This window comes from Alexandromys fortis, unplaced genomic scaffold, assembly GCF_014885135.2.
Source record: "Alexandromys fortis isolate MF-2015 unplaced genomic scaffold, M_Fortis_MF-2015_v1.1 scaffold_530, whole genome shotgun sequence".
Classification (NCBI taxonomy): Eukaryota; Metazoa; Chordata; class Mammalia; order Rodentia; family Cricetidae; genus Alexandromys; species Alexandromys fortis.
In genome coordinates this window covers 44,893-72,675 of record NW_026068410.1, presented here as the reverse complement: position 1 = coordinate 72,675, position 27,783 = coordinate 44,893, and the positions used below count along the sequence as shown (strand labels likewise).

The following is a 27,783-nucleotide window of genomic DNA, read 5'->3' as shown; positions in this document are numbered from 1 at the left end:
CACACAGTATATAAAGCCCTCAGCAGGGGAGGACAAGCCAGCAAAAGTGGGAAAGCTCATCACTGTAACTCACATGGCTTAGGGGTAAACATCCTTAGAAACATTACTGAAAACAACAGTTTCTTTCCCGTTTTGGTTCCTGTTTTCAACCAACCACAAGAGTGCAAAACAGATCAAGCCGGGGTGCGAAGGCCTGTCATCTAGGGACCCAACACCTCCTATTATTTAGTCTCATAAGAGACTAAAGAAGCAGGTCCTTGTAGAACACTCTGATCTCCTCCCTCCTGTGAATTCCTTCGGACTCTTAGCCTAGCCCCATTCCTAACAGCCAGCTGTCAATGATAAGAAATAAAATTTTCTGGGAAACCTCACTGACCACAAATATTAGGTGCATAAAACTTCCTACCAGGCAGCAAACACCCATCACACTCTCCTATAATCAGAATAAACAGTAAGCAAGGTACAAAACACCCACCTAAACGAAAACAAATTCAGATATTAGCACCTAGACCTATAATCATTCCAATTCCAGATGCCTAGATGCCAGCATAAAAGCACAATCAATAACATCCATTTCAATAGGTCTCCACTAGAGCCCAGATAGCCCTGGATATTCCAACACAGTTAAAGCACAAGAAAAAAAGATCTCAAAAGCCTGTATGGAGATGACAGAGGTCCTCAAAGATTAAATTAGTAAACCCCTTAAAGAAATCCAGTAGAACACAAACAATGTGAGGAAATGAACAAATCCCTTTAAAAAAATTTAAAAAACACTGGGTCTTGTGGAAGGCTGTTTCCTAATTTTCTGAGAAATTGCCACACTGTCATTCAAAGGGTTTGTACCAGCTTGCATTCCCAGCAGCAATGCAGAAGTGTTCCCTTCCCCCCACAACCTCTCCAGCATAAGTTGTCATCAGTGTTTGTGATCTTGGCAGCCTTCCTCCAGACTCAGTAACACCACTTTTGGGTATATATCCAAAGGATGCTCAATCGTGCCCATAAGGACATGTGCTCAACTATGTTCATAGCAGCATTGTTTGTCATAACTAGGACCTTTAAGCAACCTAATGCCTCTTGATCAAAGAATGGATAAGGAAAACATGGTCTATTTACACTACGGAGTACTACACAGCAGAAAAAATACCGACATTTTTAATTTTGCAGGAAAATGGATGAAGCTAGAAAACGTTGAGTGAGGTAACCCAGACACAGAAAGACAATTACCACATGTACTCACTCATAGGTGGTTTTTAAACATAAACCAAAGAAAGCGAGCCTACAAACCACAATGCCAGAGAACTTAGACAACAATGAGGACACTAAGATAGACTTCCATAAATCTAATCTACATGGGAAGTAGAAAGTAGAAAAAGACAAGATCTCCTGAGTAAATTGGGAGTATGGGGACCTTTGGGGAGGGCTGGTGGGAGAGAGGAGAGGCAGGGAAGGGAGCAGAGAAAAATGTAGAGCTCAATAAAAAAAACTATAAAAAATTTAAAAATACAAAGAAACAGAGGAAGAAAATTATAAAGTTGTTCAAGACGTGAAAATAGAAATAGAATCAATAAAGACAACAAAAACTGAGGGTGGGAAATATTTAAGAAGCCCCCTTCCTTTCCTATTCATAAGAATTCATTTTCCAGGGAAAGCACCATCTCATTGTCTCCATCCCCATGCTCCCAGTTCTGCTTGTATCATGGTTGGTCAGGTGGTTTTGAGACTGGACACTCCGGCCGTATGCCAGCTGGATAAGGCTGAATAGACTTACTGGCTCCACTGGAAGTTTCCTGAGATGCACATCCCATATGAACAGAATGGGGAGAGCCAAGAGGGACATCTGCATCCCCAAGAGGTGTCCTGGAAACATTGCCATTTGAAGGGCAACTCAGATGGCCACTGGTTTATAAATGGAGAAACTGGAGGCCAAAGGATGATCAGGAAGAGTCAGGAATCAAAGAAGAGTTCTCACCCCTCAGCCACTAAGATGTCAGGATCCCACAGAGACACCTCCTGACTGCTCAAGGAGTTCCATGATCAAGTGAGGATGTGTTTCCTTCAGAGCTCGGTAGACTTGCTCTTTGCAGGCCCTGGTCCAGGACCGGCTAGAGCTGAAGAGCTTCCGCATCTTCTTTTGGGTGGTGGTTTCAGCCCGCACCTCCTCATACTCCTCTTCACTCAGCACCAGACCATGCAGCTTGTCCAAGAGAGGGTCTACTGATGTCACTCGGGCCACCAGCTGCTCCCGATGCTGGTCCACAAAGTGTAGCAAGGCAGGAGCATCTAGGAGTGAAGACTGACACTGAGCATAGAAAGGGTCCTCCACGATTTTTTCCACTGTCTGCTCAGTTTTTGTTTTAATTTTTTAACATATCTCATCTGCATTGTGCACCCCTGGTTCCCTTCCTCCTCTGGGAAGTCATGAGAAAAAAATCTGTACCCTTCCTGAGGCCAGTTATTAGTCTGACACTCTACCTAACTTGGAGGAAGGGTTTATGGTAAGTGTTCAGTTTGGGAGTGGGTAGAATAGTAATGTATTATTTGTGTTTTAATAAACAAAGTTTGCCTGAAGATTAGAGAGCAAAACAGTCATACTAGTCAGCCATACAGGCCAGGGAGTGATGGCACACCTTTAATCCCAGGACTTAAGAGACAGAGGCAGAAGGGTCTCTGGTAGTTCAAAGCCAGCCTGGGCTACAGAAGATTAAATCTGTCTAAAAGAGTAATAGAGCTCACACTAAGGAGATCCCAGCCCTTGGGGTAACATATTTTAAACCGAGCACTAGGGAGGTGGAGACAGGAGTGATATGGCTGAGTAGAGAGAGTAATATAAGGGGTAAGAGACAGGACCTCAGTGTACTGTGAAGTGTGGGTTGTGGAGTTTGGGAGTTTGTGGATTCAGGATCTAGACCCACTTCAGTCTGGGGCAGAGGTAAGAGCCAGTAACTGGCCACTTTGCTTTTCTGATCTTCAGGTTGAACCCCAATATCAGTCTCTGGGTATTTATTATTTGTGCCATAGGGTGGGGTTATTTTCAACAAGGGAAGCCAAGAGGAATGAGAGAAACTCTGCCCTGGGGCAGGTACATGGCCTACCTGTCCTGGTAAGGTTTGCAAAGTGAGCCTCCCTCCTTTCTCACTGATCTTCTCTCAAGGATCAGATAATCTACCTGCGGAATACTATTGGCGTTTCTGGCCTTGTATAAGTGTTACTGACCTTTGTGGACTGCAGGGATCATGGGCTGTGCAGGCCTGAGGTCTCCTGGAAGAAAGGAGAGATGATCATCTGTAATGATGCCTGTCACCAACAGTCAGTGCAGCTTGAGCAACTCCCAACCATGCCTGAGATTTTGAGAATCAATTAAAGAAATTCTGACATAATCTGAAAGGTGAACAATTCCTTACACAAGGACTCGTGGAACCAGACCTATCATTGAGAGAGAAGACATGTGCATGGCAATAGACATTTCTCCCACAGGATCACAGCCTCAATTTTATCCTAGATTATATTTTCTGTGGAGAATGTATGAAGTCCCTTACTGGTTTAAAATATTCGACATTTGTTTCTGAGTAGAAAACCATTTTTTGTCCTTGTTTGACCTTGTACACTTACATGCCATGAATATGTGTTCCTGATTTGATGGCAGACTCAAGATGATGTGAGACTGCACACCAGGAAATAGCGAGTGAATTTTCACACTCAGTGAAGGGGGTTAGTAAATTTCAGCTCATGAATAATCCCAAGTGTTTGAGAAGATTCTAAGTTCACTGTGCTCTAACAGTTTAGGGAAATCATCCCAAGGACCCAGTTTGTAGTTTTGGAATTTCTGAATACATTTGTATGAAAGAAGGATGATGTTGCTTACACTCCATGCTATCTGGACCATCTTGGTGCATCCTGACTTGTAGATAAACTGGAGCATCTAATGAAGAAAGTGATTTGAGTGACAATGAATTTAAAAACCCAAATGTGAGATTGGGGATACAAGTGAGGCATGATTTTAATCTTCCAGTATTTTAATACTTTTCCTCGATGGAAGAGAATAGATCTCAATTAATCTCAAAGAAGAGAATTAACAAAATCATGAGGAAGTTGTTGGCTTAATAAAGAAAAATAGCAACATTGCTCCCATCAGCTAAGAATCACACTGTGGCATGTGTATGAACAGTGTTTAAACTTTCCAAACATCTTACAAGGTACTCCTTCTGATCTTTGGTTTATAGGCGAGGAAGGTCAGACTCAAATGAATTAAGTCATTTCCCAAGATCATCCAAAGAGGAAATGCTGGAGTGAGATTTGAACACTGGCTGATGCTGGGGCAGGTCAGTTCTCTTGTGCCTCACTCAGGGAAAGCTGAGCAAAGGCTGTTCTCTGACCACATGAGGAGCCTGTTTCTAGCAGTTCAGGAGCAGGAAGCATGACTGTTAGACTGCTATCAAGGGCTGGGCATCCCCAGAGGTACTGATAATGGGAATTGGTTTTGGCATTGTGGATGCTGAACTAAGACTGCACTGTTATTTCACTAAAGAACATTTAACAATTATGTTTCCAATTGCCCATGTGAGATTGAAAATATGAAAGAATTACTGGCCAACAAGTGAATAAATAAAAATACAAACTTGTGGGATAGAAACCTAACCATAGAAATGAAAGAAATCTATAAGGAAAAATTTGAGATATATATTTATATGTATATACAAATTATATATACATGTAAATGGAAGAAATTGAAGAAGGCTTTAGAAGATGAAAAGACATCCTCCCCCCCCATATTCTTTGTTTAGAAGAATCAATTGTGTGAAAATATCTACTCTATTAAAAGCACACTACACACTCAATGCAGTCTTGATTAATATGGCATGGACATTCTTCACAAATAGAGTGGAAAAATGCTGAAATTCATGTGGAACCACTAAAGATATAAGATTTCCAAGGTAATTCTGAACAAAAATGATTTTGTAGAAAACTTCATCACACCTTCTTTCTAACCAGTACTAGAGATCTAGTAGTAAAAACAGCACGGTATTGGCACAAAAAGATGTGCAGATCAATAGAATAGACTCGAAACCTAGATAAAAGTTTATACAACCATACCTACCTTGACTTTGACAAAGAACCCCAAATGTACTTTGTATAAAAGACAGGCTGTTAAACGAGTGGTCCTGGAAAACTACTTAGCACTGTACGGAAGAATCAAACTAGATGCCTAGATTACACCTTTAAAAAATTAACTATAAATGATCAAAGACCTTAATTTGTGCCCCAACACCCTGAAACTTATAGAACAAACATAGGCAGAACATTTCAACAAATCAGTATATGTCAGGATTGTGTGAATAAGATTCTGGTAACACAGGAAGTGAAACCAAAACTTGGTAAATTGGATGTCAGGACACTCAAAAAGTTCTGCATAGCAAAGGAAACTTATATGCAGTTAAAAATGGGAGGAACTATTCCCAGGTAACATCTGACAGATTAGTAATGGGAATATATTTGGGTCAGAAAACCTAAATAACAAGGAAATGGCACAATGCAGAGGATTGCCATAGGAATAACAGCAGAACTGTCAAAGGAGGAAACACACATGTCTAGAAAAAACTTTGAAAGTAGGGAAATACAGGTTACAATTTGTTATGATTCCCTCTCATCCCTGAGAAAGTCCAGTATCAAGGATACAAATGTTAACAAACGCTGGAGTTCACTTGGGACAGAGGAACATTCATAAAATGATGTGGGATTCCCCTCTGTATGCTTTATTACCATTGGTTAATAAAGAAGCTGTTTTGGTTTTTGGCAGGGTAGAATGACACTAGGTTGGAAAACTAAATTGAATGCAGGAGGAAAGAAGGCAGAGTCAAGCAGATGCCATGTAGTGAGCCAAGAAGCAAGATGTGAGGTAACAAATCAAGAGCCTTGTGGTAAAATACAAAATAATAGAAATCAGTTAATATAAGATGTAAGAGCTAGCTATGAATATACCTGAGTGTTGGCCAGACAGTGCTGTAATTTATATAGTTTTGTGTGATTATTCAGATCTGGGTGGCTGGGAAATGAAACTTAAGTCTCTGTTTACATAATGGCTCCCAATGTTCATCCACGTACATCCACATAAAGCCTCAGAAAGCTTAAAGGGCTTCTAGTTCCACAAAATGGGAGTCAATTGGAGTTTTTTGGTAGCCACATTTTTTTCAGATAGGCTTTGTTTTCTGGCAGAAAGCAGAATCACAGCTTCTTCAAGAGATGACTTCCTGGTTCATGTTGGTGGCATGAATGGCTCTGTCTCTTTTGGAAGGTCCTGCTACAGAGCACTTAAATGGAGTTTGTGAGCAGAGTGTTACAAGGTGCTTAATGTTGACATAGACTTGCTGTGTCCCTGGAGCTAAGACAGACAGAATGAATCTCAGAGGCTATGAACATAACTCCTCGAAGTTTGACAGGGAGGAGTCAACAGGCAAAGCCACATGGTTAGTCCTAGCCATGCCAGCTTAGCATTTAAATAAATTCTCCTGATCAGAAAATGATTACAGATACACAATAAGATAGGTTCAGACAAAAAAGACCTCTGAATGTGTCACAGTGTTGGATAAATGTAGATGGTCTTAGAAGAGAGAGAAGAAAGAGTTCAGTCATAGATTAAATGAGTAAAGATAATACAATAAATATTAAAAAGTAAGAGAAAAATAAGCCATATAAAGATGGAAAATACACAGAGTGGATTATGTGCATGATTGAGGGTTTTTATTGTTGCTTTGAGTTAACTGCTGAAAAACATTTGATTCTGGGACTGCTAAGCTAAACCAACATGTATCTTTTAAAGTTATCTTGACTTCAAAACTTGAGTCTAAGGATATGTTACTTTAAAACAGAGGTTCTGCTTTTGTTTCCACAGAAGATGGGAACCTGTGGATTACTTCCAGGCTAATGTAGTTTGATGGAACAAGAGTCCCAGAAAGGTCTTCATGAACCTTAAAAATACTTCATCCAATGAACAGCAGGAAGCAATTTAGAGAAAATAATGCCCAAATTTTCAAAATTATTGTTTTTAGTAAAAGGGGGGTTGATTATAAGTAGTTAATGGTCACAGTCAATCTCTTTCTAAAAAAATGTGGGGGGATATGTTAGAGAAATAAATACGTTTCATTGGTATGGACTTTGGTGAATTGATACAAATTTAAGGTAAATTTCATTGTATGTATATTTATGTCCTTTTTTAAATGTTTATACAGCTCATTTAAAACGTAATATATAATTAAAAATTACAGATTACTAGATATTCATTTATAATAATCATACTTATAGTCATGTTAGTTAGATTTTCTAGGTATACAGAAGATATATTTAAGTGAGAGAGATAATCTTCAACACTTCAAAAACCTACAGAATGTGACATTTAGAAGAATTTAAGAACCTAGACTTTCCCTACAGTGAAAACTTCAAGGAAATTTACGCGTATTGAAAAAATTCATTATGGAATTTGCCTTGAATATGAAAAGGCTAGTCATTTGGGCAAAAAACTGCTCTTTTCTGGACTGCCTGATGGCATGCTGAATAAACTGGACATGCAGGACCCACAGAAAAATGACTGCTGAACTTGTCAAAAGAAGATGAGCCAGTCCTTCAGGGTTGCTGCTTCATGAAGGAGTCTGCTAGACATTCTGCAGGACACAGAAGAAAGTGACTGCCAAACTGCCAATATAGGCAAAACAGTCTCTCAAATTTCCTGCTTCATGGAAAAGTTTGCCAGATACTATGGGCATGTAGGCTGAAGATTAATTCCCCAACATCATAGAAGAACTTTGGGTGACTGTCCAGGCAACGAGATGTTTCTGTCAATTCTGGAGTTTTGAAAGTTGCTTACAATGAACTTCCTGTTTGCTTAGGTAATATTATATCCTTCTGGATTCTTTGTTAGAGTTTTAGTTTTAGTAATAGTTTTAGTTTTTCTTTCTTATGATAAAACATAAATTAGATATGAAGCTTTAGGCTCACAAAGATAAAATAGATAGAATATTTTCTTTATGTTGCCAGGTACAAAAAGACTAAATATTGTAATTGCAATTCTTGCTTGATACCTATTTTGTTAAATGTAATTTTATTATGTTAAAGTTAAAACCTTCCTTTTTATTTAGACAGAAAAGGAGAGATGGTGTGGGAGTCCCATCTTTATGCTGTGAATGTTTTTATTTAACATTGGCTAATAAAGAAGCAGTTTTGAGCCTCCCAAAGAGCAAGGTGTGAGGTAAAAAGACCACAAGCCTTGTGCTAAAATATAAAATAATAGAAACGAGTTAAGATGCAACAACTAGCTAGGAATATGCTGGTGCTGCCTGCCAAACAGTGTTGTAATTAATACAGTTTTTGTGTAAGTATTCGGGTCTGGATGGCTCAGAAAGAAAACAGCAGTCTCTGCTTATAATACACTGCCTGTGGAATTGTAAACTAGTGCAGCCACTGTGGTAATCACTCTGGAGACTTCTTAAGATCTAGAAGTAGAACTACCACATAACCAGCCACATCACTCCTGGTAATATATTCAAATGAATATATATTCTACTATGGAGACATTTGCATAGCCATGCTCATTGAAGTTCTGTTCACAAGAGCTAGGAAATGCAATTAGTAGCACATTGATAAAATGAGGGCAGACAGAGAATACTGTGGATCAAAATGTTCAAACAGCAGGAGGATTGTGGATGGAGGAGATAAGGGGGTGGGTTTTAAATATTAAAGACAGTATTTAAAAGTCACAATGAAACCTATTATTTGTAACCCAATACAAAATTCATAGAAGAGTTAGAATACAAGATACCCTATGAAGATTCAAATGGGAGATCCTAGAAGCAGTGAGTTTCACAAACAAAAGTCAGTTCCAGGAGTGGGATATCTCCATAGGAGCTGTTGGGCAGGGAGGCCATGGGGGTTCCCAAGACAATACAGGGACATTCATTCTTCTCTGTTCCATCAGAACTAGTGGATAAGACCATACTGCTGAAGACAGCACACATTTTGGCTACATGGTATAGAGACTCCAAGCTGGACCTGAGTTGGAAGATTCCTTTTGATGCTAAGTTTTTAGTGTACGATGATGTTGTGCTGGCTGCTGAGGAAGAAAAGACATCAGCAACCATGCTGCCAGGACAGCTGATCCCTTGCAGCAGTCATGGCACATCTGTGATGTGAGCACCCAGTGGCTTCCTGATTACACTTCAGGCCCACAACACAGGATAGAATCCAACTCTAAGCATTTTAAATTAAAACAAACAAACTCAGGTCTTTGAAGGTCTTAGGCCCTTAGAAAAACTATTACTGCCTACATAAAGGTACATAGTGTCAATTCCCTTGTAAATGTCAATGTTTACACCTCAGACAAAGGCTACTTTCAGTCTTCACCAGAAAAGCCTCTCTTTGCTGTGAATGGAGGTGACTGCAGATACCTTCAGCTGTGCAGGATACTGAGAATAAGGGATGGTAGAGTACTCATCCCTATAAGTAGATAATTATATCGCTCCTCGAGGATCTAGGAACACTGTGGAAGAGAAATTGGAAATAATGCAGGCACAGAAAATATGGGGAAGGACTGTGAAGATATGAAGAAAATATGGATAAAAGGTGCTCTCATCTAAGCATGACATGACCATGGCCATCATGAACTCATAGCACCTGCACCTACTGCCTCTGGACCCACACAAGAGGGCCCTAGACATGGGGAAGAAGCTCACAGGGACAGTACTACTTAGGGCTTTACTATAGACAAATAGTAGATTATTGGAGAACAGGATCTATACAATCCATCTGTACCCACTGATGAACCCACTTGCTTCTCTACTGGGTAGTTCAAAACCCACAGGCACACAGATGATCCTACTTAAACTCTGTGAGACACAAGCGATAATGAATGTGGGGAGGAGATCTGTAGAAAAGAAGAGGGGCTTGCAGGAGCAGGAGGGAGATAAGGTTTGTTTTGGATGGAATTCTTAGAATGCATTGTATGCATGTATAAAATTGTCAAAAAACAAAGGGATTTTAAGATTAAGAATCTCATGATGGAAAATCCCTTCATTTTCACTGTTCACATTTAAATGTGAATTGTTACTAGATGCTTTGTGCATCTCAAAATCTGTCATTTCTAGGGCACTGGAAGTAGAAATCACGATATAGGACTGAGAAAATAGGGCTCAGGGTATGCAATGGTTTGGATGTAACATGTTCTGTGATCATACGTTGAAAGATTGGTTCTGCAGCAGTAATTGTCATGAGGACTGTGGTGTGATGAATGAACACACACACTAGTGCACTCATAATTGCATGGACACTGAGAATGGTACTGGAAACTATGATTGCACAGTTGGAAGAACTGGGACACTGGAGGCCCATCCTGGAATAGGCTTCCCACCTCCTCCTTTTGGCTTCTCTCCCTCTCTTCTCCTCTGTCCCTGCTCCTCTTCTGTTCTCCTCTTCTCTTCACCTTTTCCTGCTTCCCCCACCCCCATTGCACTCACTCTAACTCTAATCACCTGTTTTGGTTCTAGCAAAAGCCACATAACTGATCTGACTATTTCATGACACCAAGAATTAATGACAACACACCTTCCCAATTCATTGCCTTTTTCAACCTTTTGAGTATCTGGATCTAAACTAATTTTACCTGGATTCAGCAAGGCTTCCCATTTGAGATTTCCAGTCTTCTTGTCTGTGATTTTCAGTTTAATCTCTGAATCCATGTGGCCAACATAGATCTCAGAGAAGAGCTGGGATTCCCTGGGGCTTCGGTAGCACAGCTCCAGTTCCTGAAGGGGGCGAGGAGAGATTCTGTTTCAGAAGCCTCTACTCAAGAGAACAAGCGTTTTCCACACCCCTGTGCTTTCTTATTTTTGCACACCATAGTAGACCCTGGCTTAGATACTGTGTGTCTTTTGCAATGAGTTAACCCATAGCTTTTGAATGCACATCTTTACACAGAAGGCTGGAACATTGTGGAAGGGGACATAGAAAGAATGTAGCTACAGAAGATATAGAGTATGCTAATGGGCCCAGCTTAGCCCACACATTATTCCTTTTCTCATCACTCTGACAAAAACATGGCAGGAAACAACTTAAGGAGGGCTTATGTTGTTTAGTTTCATGATGGGGAACACATGTAAACTGTGGCTCTGTTCTTTATGGCAGGAGCTTGTGGCATAGCTTGTTATACCAGGATCAGGAATCCAAGTCTGAGGTGAGGAGCAGGTTGATGCTATAACCATCAAGGCCTTCCACTAGTGGCCTGCTTGTGATGGTCAGGCCTCACACATTTGTTTCACAACTCCCCAAACACTAGCAGTAACTGGGGATCAAGTGTTTAACATTTACACCTGTAGGAGACCTTTCAGTTCAATCCACGATGAGTGAGAGCTCATCCTGAAGTCCTTGACCCAGGACTTGCTGCACTGTAGGCTGTGCCCTTCTCTGTGCCATATTAAAACCAACTCCTCAGTTTACCAGACCTTCTGTGTGATCACTTAAATTGCTTTACACTTAATTTGGAAGTTTTCTTGCTCATCCCAAAGCCCAAATCATTGCTCTCCAATCTCAGTTTGCTGTAAATCCTTGTAACCTGCCCCATATCTGGCATCTGATCCTGTAGAATAGCAAACCCCTGGATGTTTACCTTTGGAATGATTTCCAGGTTCTTGGAAGCAGACACTATGTACCGTGATCCAATGTAAAGAGAGTCTACTGGGGGTGGCTTGTGTATTCGAACAAACTGAAACCTCATTTCTTGTTCATCAATGGCCTGGGGAATATTGCAGACAGAGATTTAAATAGATTTCAGTACTGCCACAGTTAACTGGTCTGAATAAGGTGTGTTGGTCGATCAGTGCATTTTTGTGTGATGGGGTGATGTCACCTCCAGGGAAACCTTTTGACTTGTATTCTGCCATATAGATTACTAATTACTGGCCTCTGTCAGGGTCATTGTGGGAACTGTGTCCCTGACAGAGAAGAAGGGAGTTGGCTACATGTTGGATATGGAGAATTTCCATTCTGATGGGTAGAAAGAGGCCATAGAAGGATGGATAGAGATAAAGGGGTGTTAACGGCAGTTGAAAAACCTCTGTTGTAAGGGGGCCAAGAAGACTGCAGATTCATAATTACCAGGACTCTCCTTATAGAACTATTTCCCACTCCAAGTGGAGAATTTCTCCAAAGGGATAGCTATATTTTCAAGTATNTGGAGAATTTCTCCAAAGGGATAGCTATATTTTCAAGTATCCTGTCAATCCACCCTAGCCCCACATTTCTGGCACTCAGTGTTACCTTCTGAATGGCCTCGGCATTGGGGATCAGGTAGAGATGAAGGGTGACATCCTGGAGATTGAGGTAATAGTAAATCAATGTGACAGAAGTGATGGGGATTAAATGTCCGACAGCAGACATAATTCTCAGTAGAACTCCAATTGGAGAGAAACTTGGGTTTTCCAAGACTGTGTAGCACTGCTCCACCCTGGCTGGCACTTCTAGGACCACCCCGTGTTCTTGAAAGTGGGCCACACGAAACCAGGAGGTATCCACCTGTCCCTCTGTGAAAGAACAGATTCAATGAGAGGGATTTAGTGTTTCTACTGAACTGTGCTTGGCTGGAAAAAGAGCCTCAAGATTTGGAATGGTGGTTGTGCTTAGAATGAGAACTGGTGACTGTATTTGGTGGAACTGCTTGAGAAGGAGTGGGAGATGTGACACTAGAATAGGATTTGAGGTCTTGTCTTTTCTCCTCCTCCTCCTCCTACTCCTCCTCCTCTTCAAAAGAAGTTTTTATTGTTTCCAGTTTTATTTCTCTCTCTCTTCCTTGTCACTAAGGACATGAGCTTTCAGCTCTGCTCCAGTGCTATGCCTGCCTGCTGCTGCCATGCTGTCTGCCATGATGGTCATGGACTCTTAACTCCGAAACTCTAACCATTCCCAAATCTTTCTTCTATAAGCTGCTTTGGTCATGATGTATTTTCAGCTTTTGGTTATTTTTTGTTTAATTGAAAAGCCATGAACAAGAAAATCTTAAGTTTTATTAATTAATTCCCACTGAGAACATAGCAGATTAATAAAACATTTCCATACTATTGGTTCACCATGCTGTGAGGTGACTGTGATGTGCTACCATAGTGACTCGTGCAGATTACCACTCATTGGAGCAGCCTTGGCTTTGACCTGTCTTGCTGCTGGAGGAGCATTCACAGTACAATGGAAATTTTTGATGGTCTCATCTATGGATCCTACAATGAATACAGCCTCAGAGGCCATTGTTAGAGACTGCCCATCCATTAGGTCTCTGAGGTGCTGCCATCACCAACCTCAGTGTCTTTGGAGTGTAGTGTCCACTAATGTGCTTGTTGTAGGATGGAGTTTGCTGTTATGAAAGAGACCAGGGATACCTATCTTTGTTCACTGAAGACATGTTGGATGCATCCATGGAAACATATTGTCAAATGTGAGCTTGATGAAATCTAGAATCACCTTGGATACAGGCTTCAGGGCATGATAGAAAGAAATTATTTTGATTGGGTTAAAGATTTGGGAGGACCTAACCACTGTGGGATCTATGGACTAGGATCCAGGGTTGTGTAAAATGGAGATGGTCATATGAGTATAAGCATTTAGTGGGTTCTCTTCCCTCTGTTGACACAATTTATCAGGCATTGCAAGGTCATTGTTCTCAGATCTCCATGCCTTGATGAACTGTTCTCTAAAGTGTGTGCCAAATAAATCTTTCCTCTAAATTTCTTTAGTTAGATATTTTTTTTGAGCTACAAGAGTTTGATAACTTGTAAACTTGGATAGAAAATTGATACCAGGAGTTGGGTTAATGCTATAATGTGCACTGGTTACATGGATCCTAGGCTTTTGGAAGTGTTTTGGGCTGGAATGTGGAAGAGTTTGGTCCTTAGGAAAGCCCTTCTATGCTGAAAGCAGAGCTTATGGGTACATTCTTTTGGAAGCAGGGAAGACAAGAATGCTGAGAGAGGGGGTGGAGGCCAGTCCATAACACTTTCAGAGAGGTGGAAGGTTTCTCTTGAGAACTGTAAAAGGTGCCATTCATGAGACACTTTGTCCAAGAATCTAGTTTCAGTGCATAAATGCCCTGTATATGAGTGAAGTTGAATTTAAATGTAAAAGACTAATTTGGCAGGAAAAATTCTGAGACAGAAAGCATTCACCTTTTTTTCAAAAAGAAAAATCAGTTGTAAATATTAGAGATCAGTGTCACTGCACGGAAAGCATAGTGACAATAGGAAAGATGTCCTGAGGCCAAAATCTCACTCTTCATGGGCTCATTTTGTGAAGATCAAAATTCATTTCAAAGCAGAAAGCATTAAGTGGTTGTGTTCCCTGTTCCACAAATGCAAATACCCAAGGAAGTGTTTCCCCATGGTCAGCCCATTATTCAGCTATGGGTCAGGGTAACCACACCTCAAGCTGCCAGCAGCACTTGGCAGTGTCTTCCCTATAGTTTTTAGGCATGAAAGATGCTAGAGTGATTGGTCACTGAGACATGCTGTGCTACAGGAAATCCTACAGCCAAGACCCTTTATGCTACCCACACACTTGGGCATGGCATCTTATACTATTTATGCCGATGTAAAATAGGCATCTGGCCTATTTTCTGGCTGCAGGATTTGGTTCCTGTTCTCCCTTCCAGCAGAGGATTCTGATTTGTGAGTCTACCCCTAATTAAATAACCATCAATTATTCTCAATTCTGAGCTAGTGTGGGATTTCTTTTAAGCATCCTTCTTCATTGCTGCACAGTTTCAGATAGCAGTGAGGCCAGACAATATTCCCAAGTCAAAGAACCTCCAAGGATCCTGTGAGCTCATTCTATGGACCTTTGAAAATGAAGCCTAAGGTGGAATGGAAATCCGTGGATGTTGTAGAAGCCAGAACCACATATTATTTCTGCTCAAGAAAGTTTTAGGCAAGGAGTAGAGAGATAGTCTAAGGAGAGGCTACGTGTGCTTCATGTGATAGAACTGGAGGGGTGGAGCTACCTTTGTCCTTTGGAGACCAGTGAATGACATCATGAGCTCCACAGCTGGATATGAAGCTGCAGGATTTGGTGTTTATGCTGATGGAGTTTATGTTGCTGTGGATTGATAATTCCTTGGTGTGCCCTGTTTCTTCTATTTTGGCATGGAAATGTCTATTCTGTGTCATAGTATGTTGAGAGTATGCAAATTCTTTTCTATTTTATTGGAGCTCATAGTGAAGTCACTGCCTTGAATTTCAGATAAGAGGTGGTCTTTATGGATTTATTTTTTTTTAACCCATGGACCCTTGTAATTGGAGTGTACTTCGCATTATGAGAGAAAACCAGATTTTCAGAGGACTGAGGCAGAAAGTTATGACTTAAAGTGATGTGCCTGTGTGCCAAGTTGACACTGGGCAGAATCACGATGTTGAATGTCATTTGTCACCCTGATGTGACCCCTGCTAATTTAGGCACCACTCTGCCATCCACCATTTGCCTGTCCTTTCAGCACTGAGTTTGCTTCAACTCGCACCATGACAAACAGAATTGCAATGTTTATTGTTTAGCAGAGAACATTTCTATTTCTCTTGGGTGATTGCTTGGAATCAATAAGTAGCAATGAATGAGACAATGACCTTGGTGCTCTAGGAAGTGGTGTAGCTTGGAATTTCAATCAGTGATGCTAGGTAACAGTATCAGATAGAGCCACCAGCACTACAATGTCTCCTGTGTACCCGTGTGGGGCCTTGAAACCCTGGCTGTCCCCAAGTCATATTCAGTCCCAGTACCAGAAGCTGGCACTTACTCACGCTTTGTGCTTTGCCATTTTGACAAAATTTGGGGAGATGCTGTACCTCTCCACCTTCCCTTCTTAGGGTTGTTGTAAACTATGTCCATATTCCCAAATATTGTTTATAAATGCTTGTTTACATTTAAAAGGAGATATGATATAGAGATGAATACTTTGCATTGGTATGGATCTTGGTTTATTGATACAACTTTAAGGTCGATTTTGTTATACCATGTATATGTATTTCTGCTCTTGATTAAGGTATTGTGTTTGTGCAGCTCATTTAAAAATGCAATGTATAATTAAAAAATAGGTTAATAGAGAGTCATCTATAATAGTCAAGCTTGTAGTCATGCTAATTAGGGTTTCTAGATATATATAGATATATTTCAGTTAAACAGATATTCTTCAAATCTTTCCGAGATCTTCATAATTTGGCATTTAAAATGTTTTAATAACTTAGGATTTTTCATAGAGTAAATGCTAATCAGGACTTTGCCATGTCTTGAGGGTAACATGGGATGCTGGAATTTTTATTGCTAATACCAGATTTTTTTTTAAACCAAGAAGCTGACTTACCAATTACTTTCATTTCTTTTCTCATTTTGGGTTTTATATACAGGAACTTACTGACTATTTGTGGATATGACATATTTCTCCTGCTTTAGCCTTGGAAATTCTGATATTAATGGTATGTGCTACCACCTGGCCCTGGGACTGTCCTTCCTACGTGTATGTGGCTTCCATACACTGTAACAGAATCCTTTCCTTACAGTATTCAGTGGGGACATTTTTTGATCTGAGAGTGGCAGTCAAAAACAGTGAAGATGGTGACCTGTGGGGAAGAAGCTTGAGTGGAGAGTGTGGCAAGTACTGGGTGAGGGGGACGAAGAGCTCAGTGTGCTAGACTGGTCAGGGAAACATTAGGGAGGCCCCATCCATGCAGCAGTGCTCCCTGTCAGGTTCAGGAGCTCAGGATCTTCTTGTATGCATGTCACTATTAATTTTATTTGTTTTTGAGGTTTTCAACTTATTCCTGCTTGATTTCTTCATCTTCTTTTTTCTTCTTGTGGGCTTGCTGTTAACTATGAATATCTTTAACCCAGGTATGCTTAACTTGTTTTCTATTCATTGTTCTCCAATTGACTGGAGCAGCCTGTGTTTCTATTTTACTTTTCAATTCTTCCTTAGTTGTTGGGTTTCCCCCTAGTGGCTGCTCATCACCTTTATAACAAGGAACTTCTGCTGTAAGCTGGATTCTCCTGGTGTCCATGGTGGACTTATTCCTGTGCTCCTTGTAGCCAAAGAAGTAACTGACCCCAGTAGCCACTCGTACAACACCAGGTTCCTTGATGTTGTTGTGTTTTCCTTACTTAGCAGAGTCTGGCTGTATAGTCTAATTTCCTCTTGCATTCCAAATTCTCTTGTCTCAGCCTCCAGAGAGCTGTAGTAATGGTTTTCTTCATGAGATATTTCACAGGAAATCTTATATTTATCTTCTGAAGGAATTTTTGGTGATGACTGAGGTTGGGACAATTCATGAGTTCCCCTCTTTCCTTAGGACACCATTATTCTGTGGCTCCAGTTCTCAAATGAAATCTGAAGACCTCATTTTCTCCCCGCCTGTAGCAATGTAGTGGTGTGTTGGTAAACCTTGGGTACCAAATGATCCTTGTTATTTTTCTTTCCAACAATGTCTTCACATTGTTCAATTTATTCTGTTTCCCGCTGGACTCTTGTGAGATATGCTGTGTAAGGAGTGCTTATTAATCACCAGTTAATATAGCTACTGAGAATATCACTTTCCACTCAGGGTCTCCTTTAGTTAATATAAAATAAAGTATAAGGCTTGGAGACATGTGCTTCAAAGAAAATACATCATAGACAAAGGGATGACAAAACATCTCAGTGTCTTTGTTCACAACCGGCTCTGCCCTGCTAAGGAAGTCATAGACCTTTCCTCATCACCCAACACCCTACGCTGTACTATATGACCTCTCAAGTCCTCCATTTCCATCACCTTACTCTTTTTTTTTTTTGAGACAGGGTTTTTTTTCTGTAGCCCTGGCTGTCCTGGAACTCACTTTGCAGACCAAACTGGCCTCGACCTAATAGAGATCTGTCTGTTTCTACATACTGAATGCTTGGATCAAAGTCATGCACCATCACCTCCTGGCCTCCACCCTACTCCCTATCCTTCCCTTGGTTACCTCGGAGATCCACAAAGTGAGGGAGGAACACAGCAGCAACAGCTCCCTGCTCAGCCTTGATGTCAAAGAGAGGCCCCGCCACCATGTGACTTTCCTGCAACGGAGTCTTGTCCAGGTGTTGGCTCCAGGCACAGAATCCAATCTCGATAGTTGCTTCCCTTGTTACCACAAAGCAGAGTCCTATGTTGGGACAGTGGTAGTAACCAGCTCCAGGGAACTGAACTCTAGAAGAGGGAAAGGCAGACACCAGTGAACACCAGCTCTGTTCACCTGCAGGATGCAGACCAGGTGAAGGGTTGGGGACACAACAGACTTAAGCCAGATGACTCTGAGTTCTGTTTCCTCTGTGGTCTGTAGGTGGATCCCTGACTAAATAAGTCATTTAACCCCCAAATCTGTTACTTCATCTGTAAACAGGGTAATTACAACACCATCTTCTAGACCTGAGAGTACTGAGTGTTCTAGAGTAAACCTACAGGTGACACACACCTGGAGCAGTTAGCTATTCCTGTGGTGATGATGATGGTGGTGATGGTGATGATGATGATGATGATGATGATGATGATGGTGATGAAAGTGGTGTGTGTGTGTGTGTGTGTGTGTGTGTGTGTGTAGTTCTGGGGCTCAATGTAGGACCTCGTGCACACTAGGCAAGGGCTCTACCACTAAGGTACACCTTCCTTCAGATTTTAGTGTTTATATTCCTTGAGGATATATTTCCCGAAAATAAGAGTCTATCTGCAATTATTAGTGGTAAATCCTTGGCCCTGAAACAATGCTTTACCAAGATCTTCACAGATTTTCTTCCTGCCTGGTGACTGGTGGGTGTACAGGTGTCAGTTTCTGTGGGAGGAAGTTTAAGTGACAGTTTCTCCAGTTGAGACAGTGACTGTGTCATTGTTGGAGGAGGATCCAGGTTATGTCTGATACCGTGACTGTGGGTATAGTCACTCATCACTCATGAGACTATAATTCTCAGAGGTCAGGGCTGCAGTACGCATTCTTATGTTCTTAGGTTCTAGGCACACAGTGGTTGTTAGTAAGCAGGAGTTGGAGGGAAATCTAAGAAACTGAAGAAACCAAATATAATGATGGCAGGGATACTGCTTACACCATGAATAAAACAACCACTACACATTTCAGATAATGAGCTAAGTTGAGAACAGACTGTTTAGATGGAATGAAGGATTCAGGACAGCTCTGTTGATGTGGTAATGGTGTGCTGGTTATGGAAGACAAGGTCCTGTCTGAATTAAAATAGAGTCATAGAGATAGGGAAATGTATGTGGTAAAATCTCATGTCCTGGACTCACTCTTCTGTGACAGTGATGACAAAGGAGGAATGTAAATAGTTTTTAAAGTGTGGAAAGTGTATTGGGAAAGTCACATTTTCTAGGCGGAGCTCACTCACCTGTATAGATTCTTTTCTCTGTCAATCACTTCTGTAGCCACAGGTCCTGTAGGGCCCCAGAAGTCATCTTCAGTAGCCTGTGGTTCCATGTGTTTGTGATCTGGAGGGACAGGGGAAGATGGGTAAAAGGTCATTAATGGTGTAAATGATGAACACCATTCCTCTAGAAAAGGCCAGACAGAGGTCAGTCTGTGTTGTTCAGTCTCATCTCCCCAGCTTTTCCCAGTGCTGGACCATGACTAACTCTTTTCCAGGTTCTCTCGCCTAGGTATTAGCAGGAGGCATGCCTGAAGATTTTATCACTGCTCATCAGGCTACCTGCATCCTTTTCATTTACATATAATTGAATACATTAATATATATTATTTATAATAAACTATGTGTGTGTGTGTGTATGTCTTTCTGCTGTGCTTCTTAAGCAACTATCCCACCATAATACCTGCCTCCATGCCAGCTGCATTGTTTCTTTCTTACTGGTCCATAAGTGTCGATTTTTCTAGTATGTCTCACGTGGTATGATAAAAAATAAAAGAAGATAGCTCATAATATGGTGAGCAGGGATAGGGAGATGAGTCCCAGGCCATAGCAGGTAGGAATGAGACACAGAGCTATAGTACAGAGCCAAATGCAAGTCACAGACTTGCAAATGGGGCATCAGCAGCCCACAAAGTCTGGGAAAGAAGCAAACAGTATTCCCTCTGGTTTCTAAGTGTGGAATGTCTTGCAAGGGGTGGTGCTCTTATTGGAGAGCCTGTACGGTTCCATGCCAAAGACAGGAATACAAACGATGACTACCTCCACAGCATCTGTTGCAGATAATTTGTTTTTGTTTTTTTTGTTTTTTGTATTTGACTGGGACAATCCACCAATGAAATCTCAGCAGTATCTTTGCCTCAACAAGATCTTCACAGTGACAGAACTAGCTGACAGGCTAATGTGGATGGGGGAGATCTCATAATGCCCCACTCCTAAATGAAAATCTATAAGCATTCTTGCTAGCCCCATAATGGCTCCCTCAATCAAGATGTCTCTTTCCTTGTTCTCTGTCTCTGTCCCTCCCCCATCTTGATCATCCCATTTTTCCTAGCTCTCCTTCCTGCTCCCCTCCAACTCCCCTTCTACTTTCCCTTTCCCCCACACCCCATGCTCCCAATTTTGTCAGGAGATCTTGTCTATTTCCCCTTCCCAGGGGGAACTTACGTATGTTTCTCTTAGGGTTCTTCTAGTTACTTAGCTTCTCTGAGGTCTTAAACTATAGGTTCATATTCTTTGCTTTACAGCTAGGAAATACCTATGAGTGGTTACACACCATGGTCATCTTTCTGGGTCTGGGTTACCTCACTCAGGGCAGTTTTTCTAGTTCCATCCACTTGCATGCAAATTTCAAGAGGTCATTTTTTTTTAACCTCTGAGTAGTTCTCCACTGTTTAAATATACCACATTTTCTTTATCAATTCTTAAGTTGAAGGTTAATTCCAGGTTCTGACTATTATGAATAATTCTGCTATGAACAGTCCTTGCACCAGAGAAAGTCCCAAGAATTTATAAGGATGACCCCAGCTAAGTCCCCAACCAATTGTGGAGAGGGTGCCTGAACTGGCCTTGCCCTGTAGTCAGACTGATGACTATCTTAAATGTCATCATAGAACCTACATCCAGCAACATATGGAAGCAGATGCAATAAATCCCATCAGAGCATTGGGCTGAGCTCCCAAAATCCAGCCGAAAAGAAGGAGAATTGAGAATATGAGCAAAGAGAACAAGACCCTGCTGAGGATACCCTCTTACGTAACTTACCTGAGCTAATAATAAGCCTTCCAACTAAGGCCTTACAGCATGGGATACAGCATAGACCCTCTGAATGTGGGTAACAGTTGTATGGCTGGGGCAGACTGTGGGGCCACTGGCAGTGAGACTAGGATTTATTTCTACTGAGTGTTCTGACTCTTTGGAACCCATTCTCCCTGGAGGGATACCTTGCTCAGCCTAGATATAGTGGGAAGGGCCTTGGTCCTGCCTCAAAGCAATGTGCTAGATTTTTTTGACTTCTTATGGGAAGGCTTATCCTCTCTGAGGAGTGGATGGAGGGTGGAATGGGGAGAAGGAGGGAGAAGATGCAGGGAGAAAGAGGAGGGGAGGGAGTGGGAAATGAATTTTGGCACGTAAAATGAGAAAAGTTAGTTTAATAAAAGAAAACCTACAAGCCATTAATAGCTGGTAGGAGAGGGATAAAATCAGTCTTCTTGAGGAATAGTTTCCTAAAAGGCTATCTAGTTTCAAGTGGTCAACGTAAAACATACAAATGACCAACACTAAATGGATTCATCAAGTTGTACTTATATATACATATGCATATATGTGTAAATATACGTGTAATTAACAATAATACTTAAGAACAGCTCATGAATTTGAGACAGACTTTGTTGGTGGGGAATAGGAATTGTTGAAGCAGACAGAATGAGGGCTGGAAATGATGTAAATATAGTACTTGTGTATTAAATTCTAAAAAAATAAAGAAAGGAATGATGACATCCTCCGCACAGATGCTCCTCCATTTGGTAATCATGATGCTCTGGGTCTGAGCCCTTCACTTACCTGATTGTGGTCTCTGTTGCTTGAATGAGGTCACTCTGTTACCCATTCCTTTTCCTTCCGGGTTCTTAGTAGGGATCATCACACATGGTTTCCTACATATAGATATGTTCTTTCCCTCAGATGTCAGGAGAAACCATGGAAACCAGGGCTGTGTACACAATATCCCAACATAAAATCCAACTCATCTGAATTTGAACTCAGTTCCATGATTTTTCTCTGGGTCAGAACTCTATAAAGTCTCCATCCTCCCAGGCATCCATGGTGCTAGAACAGGGATCATCTCAACCACTCCTTTGCTTTGAGTGTGTTCCCCAGTGTTTATTCATTAGAAAGTTAATCCCCAGTGTCACAGTGTGACAAGATGAAGGATAAGACACAATGAGGTCACGAGTGCTCTGCTCTCATGAAGGGGTTAATGACATCATCACAGGAGTAGACTCCTGTGCCCTGACAGGACTTGTCCAAAAGCCACCTTGGTCTCTCACTCTCAGCCCTCCCAGCTGCACAATCAGAGGGAACAGGAAGGATTCTTTAGATGCAGGGTCCATGCCCTGGCTCTTCCTTGTATCCAGAACTGGAAGAAATAATCTCAATTCTTCATGTTAAGCACCCTGTGTCAGACATTGTGTTACAACTGCATAAAACAAACAAACAATCACTCACCTTGGATGCTAAGCACCTAGATAGTATCTTCTAAATCTCTCTACTCTGTTCACAACTTCCCCCTCCACAGACTCCATCCTTGTCCCTGGATGGGGTGAACATGGTTCTTATCCTCTGCAGCATCCTCTGGCAGGTGTCCCTGCTTCTGGTCTGGTCCCTTCTAGTTCATTTTCTACATAGAAGCTGACCATAAATAAAGGGTGAGGATGCTCCATCATGACCGAGGTGCTGAAACGACTCTTATTTCCTCTGGGGAGTAGCAGAAGGTTCTGAGGGTGGTTCATAGTTCTTGCTGTGGCCCCTGTCCCCTCCAGACCTTCCTATGTCACCCTTTCCTGCTCAAATCTAGACCAGTGGCTTTCAAATCCCTGCTTTAAAGTGTCACCTGGACAGGCTGCTAAATCAGAAAGCTCACGGAAGAAAGCTGTTCCATCTGAGATTCTGAGTCAGCAGGGATGGAGTTTGGCCTGAGAACCTGCATTTCTGTGGAGGGCTCAGGTGATGTTGAGGCAGAGCTGATGGTATCCACACATGGTTTCTGTCCCTCATTGGAACTGCTCACTCTCTGCTTCCCTATCCTATGTTTCTTCCTGAATTTTCTTCTCCTATCAACCCCACAACTCTCATCTTTCAGAGCTCACCTTAGCTCATCTCAGCTTTGGATGAAGTCAGACAGACCACCTCTTTACTCATAGGGTTCCCAGCACAATTTCTTTGAACTATGGGGAATCAAGTATCCCCTCATTGCTGGACTGAGATAATGAATGTTGAACCTGTCTGCCTTGTTATCCTGCTTCCTCAGATCCCCAAACAGTGAATGATGCACAGCGGGTCTTGCACAAATGTTTGTTCAATGAATGGATCGCTATCCTATGTAGAGACCCTCCCTGTCATGTATGGCATGGCAGTAGGAACTTGAGCACAGATGGAATTCATGGTCATGAACTGAAATTGACTAAACTGGGAGAGCATGGGGCTTCAACACAGCCCCTGGGGGTGGAAAATGACTTTCCAGCCCTGAGGCTCTGTATCCCATAGTGCAATGTGTGTGTGTGACATTCACATAGTCCTGTGTGTATGTGAGTCTGAGTATTAGGATTGGGACAGTGATCCCCATGGTGGCTTTTGTTCCCTGAGAATTTCTGGATCTTTTGAAAGTGTAGTTTCTGTTTTCCTTGTTCCAGTATTTTGGTTTACTGGTGCCTACCATTGTCACACTTCCTGTGCCCAGAGGACTCACCACTAACTCACCTTTCACATCCTTTTTTCTGATCATAGAATTTATATAGGCGTGTTATATGATTCTATTTTTGATGAAAGCTAAATGAAACCTCCCCACCACACAGAAGCCTTCCTGACATTGGTTTCTGTGGTTCCTGGTTTCTTCCTGACTCTGTTTCTCTTTCCCATCACCTCAGGATATCTGTCCTACCTCAGTCATGGACCAGCCACATAGAGGCTGAGTTGACCAGTAGGAGTTCTGTATCCACTCCTTACCATGTGCTGGAGATGAGAAGCTGTGGATTCTCTGCCTGCAGGGCCCTGAGCTCCATAATCACTGGGTCACTGAGAGGGGACAGATCCAGCCTGCAAGTACAAGAAGAAGCTATATTTCCTGGGATCCACAACAAAAATATGAAACATCAGGGTCCCGGATCCTTGACTCTGCTGTCTATAGATGGGAAGTGAGGGGCTTTATTAAGTTTATTCTTGAGACAAATCCAGGACAAATAATGGAGAACAGCAGGTTTAGCAGACAGAGATGTGTCCATGACACAGTCCTAGTGGAACGTGGTCAGTGTGCAGGGAGATCTGAAGCCAGCATGAAGATCTTTGGAACTTTCCAGAGCTGAAACAAGGGCTGGCCCTTTATCTCCCTTCCCACAGGTCAGTCACTGGAAATAGAGACTCTCCCAGGGATGGGAACATGGACATAGATGAGGGGATTCATATTGACAAGGGGTCACAGAATAACTACCAGCATTCCCAGTAGATCGAGGTCATGGCCATATCCCCATAGAGATTCTGAACAGAGAACCACCTCAGGCTCCTGTAGTGAAACCCAATGACCTTCCAGGGCTTCAACTACTTTCTGTTCTAGAGCTTTCTCCAACTTTTCCTTTGCCCAGACTGCTGTCTCCAGGTTGGCCCAATCAAAGCTTATTTCTCTATCAGGCCTAGGGAAAGCACTCATGGGCCATCCAATAAAGCAGGCCCTCTTACAACAGTACATTCTCACAATACTGTTGACTCCATAGCGTTCAGCAGAATTTGGCAATGGTGTCATGGGCTGGTGGGCGATCTTTATCTGTTTCTTCCCCCACAGCTTTAGCAGGATTGTTTGTGATAGTATCCCTAGTCCTGGACAAGTGCTTAGCACAGAGGGTCCTGATATGGATGCAAGCACATATGTATTCATGAATGAATAAATGATTGAATCACTGTCCTGGAGTAAGGCAAACTTGGGAGTCTGGTAAGGTAATAGCCTTGCTAATACATATGACTGCACAGTGCCCAGCTACCTACACTTTATGTCATTAGAATCCATGAGGTGGGTGTGACATTTCACCTGACAGATGAGGAAACTGAATTTTACAGAATATGGTGACTTGCCCAAGTCTCAGGTATAAGCGGCACAGCTGGTCAGGAGCCACTCTGACTATGCATTCCCCCTCCCACTTCTTTTCCGTATCCCGTATTCTTCACTCCCTCATGTCCCTTCTTTTGCCCCTGCCTAGAATAGAAATCCAGGGTTTTACTTACCACAGGATTCTGAGTTTGCAGGCAGGATTCCTCAGGCCCTTACACAGCTGCCTCACACCATGGTCTCCCAGGTCATTCAGCTGCAGGTCTAGCTCAGTCAGGCTGGAACTGGCACTGAGCACTGAGGCCAGGTCCTCACAGTGGCTGGATGTGAGGCCACAGTTGACAAGCCTGCATGGGAGATGCTCACCATCAGATTCTCCGGGGATCACTGCTCTTGGGAACTGAGCTCAGGTCTCCCTTTGTGAGTCTAGGCACGTGGTGCTAGCAGGTCTTAGCTTTTCTAGTGCCTTTTCTCATCTGGGCGGAAAATCCCATGCTTCCCATAGCTGAGCTGCAGAATCATGGAGCACAGGTTGAGCCCCACTGCTCTGCTGTGACTGGCCATGACAGACCTCCATGAGACCCAGGACAGCTCACCAGTGTATTTCAAGAGTCATTTAACATGACATTAACCAGCCATAGAATAGGGCATGATCTCACTAGTCATGTGAAATCTTAGTAAAGATGGAGTCCATAGAAACAGAGCAGAAGGCTGGTTACAAGGAAGAGAGCAGGAGGAAGTGAGGATACCATTCCCTGGCCTGGAGTTTTCTTTCCCTCTGCTTTATTTAGCCTCCTCCTCTGTGCTCTTCAGCTCTCCTGCAGCCACTTCCTCAGGATGTTTGTTCCACTGGAGCCCTCATGGGCCTGCTGTTAGCAATAGTTAGTGGGGTTCCCTGATGAATGTCAGTATTTCATGATCTCTAAGACTAGAATCTGTTTTCCATTTCTTTGTCATAACATTTAGGCCTCTGTTACAGGTGTGGGCAAGAGGGTGAATATGTAACTAAAAGAGAGCCTCACTGTAGGTCCAGCTTTTGCCTTTGTTTTCCTGCCGTCCCTCTCTACTTCAGGGAAGAACCCAGGCCAGACTCACCACAGTATCCTTAGTTGGCATCCAGGGCATCTCAGTGTCCTACAGAGACTCTGCACTGCACAGTAGCTCAGTGGATTTCCACTTAGGTCGAGCACCTCCAGACTTCCTGTGAACTCAAGTGTGGAGAAGAGAACCTGACAAGTGGCATTAGTGATTGGAGTCCACCTGGACCTGAGGGAGAGAGATATTTGGTAGATGTGATTCATGTGTGCATGGTCTGATGTGCACAGCCTCACAAGGCAGAGTATGTTTCTATCTGCCTGAGCACCAGGACTCAATATGCCGTCCCAGGATTCACCAGCTTCTACCTGTTCCTTTGTTCCAGCATCTGGATCCTTTCCTGGGTGGTTCCTCATCTACATCCTTATCATAGCATTTAGTGTACCCATTTTGTATCTGTTTCTGAGTCAGTCCAGTTGTGTTGGTGCCATTGTCAAAGGAGCAGCAGATTATGGTTAATATTTAAGCTGCCAACCTACCAGAAGGACATTCTCTGATGGGAAAACTCATTAGGCCAAGTCACTAGGCTACAGAATCTGGAATATCTTTTGCCTCTGTCTGTAAATTCACATATGCTATTGTAAATTTCCCTGCACCACAGTGTTTATCTCATGAATAAATTCTGACTTACTGGGCATTTACATCTCTGGATTGTTCTGAAGAATGCTCTTCCTTAAGCTGAATTGTGTAATTGATATCAGTAATGTTAGCTTATAAGAGTTTTAATGAATAAAAATTCATGTAAAAATGATACACATCCAATGCCTATAAAAATAACTCAATTTTCCCCAACTGCCAGAACAGCTGTGCAATAGCTTCAGAGTGCTTTAGATCAGATCAGGTGCCTTGTTAATGGTTTTTAAGATAAACTATTTCCAGAAAGGCAATCTTGTCTACAAAGACATATAGCCAGTTTTCTGATTTGTTGAACTAAGGTTAAAAGTGCAGAGCAACCTAAGTGCTGCATGTAGTATCTTCTGCTAGGTCTGACTGGTAACCTAGGACAGTGATTAACACTCCTCACAAGTTCCTGACCTCAGTTTTCTGATATGGGCATGAATCCTGAAGACTCAAAGTTTAGCCAACTAACTGTATATATATACAGGAAATAAGCTGACTTCATAGTCCTGAGAAAGAGATATAAATTTCCATATTTTTTTTTGGTTTAAAGCCACACACATTACAGAAAATACATTTTAAAATTTAAAATGGTTTAGCATCACTATTGCCTTGTTGAATGCCAATTGACATAATATTGACAGATTTATAGTAATCTGAGCCCAAACCACAAACTTATAACTGACTCAAAGAATGCAGAGAAACAACACTGCACTCTCTGATTCCGAGATAATCCAATATTTACAATTCCTGACTGCAGAATATTAGTTCAAAATGCTTACTTAGTCATGAGTCAGTGTAAATTGCCTTACTCCTC

General features: G+C 42.0%; 1 protein-coding gene across 3 annotated transcripts; it reads right to left on the bottom strand.

Annotated features, from left to right (window-relative positions):
* LOC126495621 (NACHT, LRR and PYD domains-containing protein 1a-like) lies at positions 1–26,597 on the bottom strand. Of its 3 annotated transcripts, XM_050133220.1 has the most exons (11): positions 26,349–26,597; positions 25,430–25,600; positions 24,164–24,253; positions 22,004–22,095; positions 19,409–19,508; positions 17,998–18,221; positions 12,295–12,557; positions 11,645–11,770; positions 10,643–10,784; positions 3,214–3,258; positions 1–2,280 (listed from the first exon to the last, which is right to left on the bottom strand). In XM_050133220.1, the coding sequence occupies exons 1-11, from the start codon at positions 26,552–26,554 to the stop codon at positions 1,988–1,990; spliced, it is 1,752 nt and encodes a 583-aa protein (XP_049989177.1). In that variant the 5' UTR covers positions 26,555–26,597; the 3' UTR covers positions 1–1,987. The 3 variants fall into 3 exon arrangements, with proteins under 3 accessions (XP_049989177.1, XP_049989175.1, XP_049989176.1); XM_050133218.1 differs by lacking the exons at positions 25,430–25,600; positions 26,349–26,597 and having other exon boundaries at positions 22,004–22,151; positions 24,164–24,252; XM_050133219.1 differs by lacking the exons at positions 24,164–24,253; positions 25,430–25,600; positions 26,349–26,597 and adding an exon at positions 22,667–23,715 and having other exon boundaries at positions 22,004–22,151.
* Between the last annotated feature and the right edge of the window lie 1,186 nt (positions 26,598–27,783).

Excerpts from the sequence above, each read along its gene's own strand:
- LOC126495621 (XM_050133220.1), bottom strand. The coding sequence starts at position 26,554 with ATGAATCACATCTACCAAATATCTCTCTCCCTCAGGTCCAGGTGGACT. Across the intron at positions 12,558-17,997 it reads TCACTTTGTGGATCTCCGAG|AGGGACAGGTGGATACCTCC; the intron begins GTAACCAAGGGA and ends GTTCTTTCACAG. Across the intron at positions 10,785-11,644 it reads ACCTGGAAATCATTCCAAAG|GAACTGGAGCTGTGCTACCG; the intron begins GTAAACATCCAG and ends CGCCCCCTTCAG.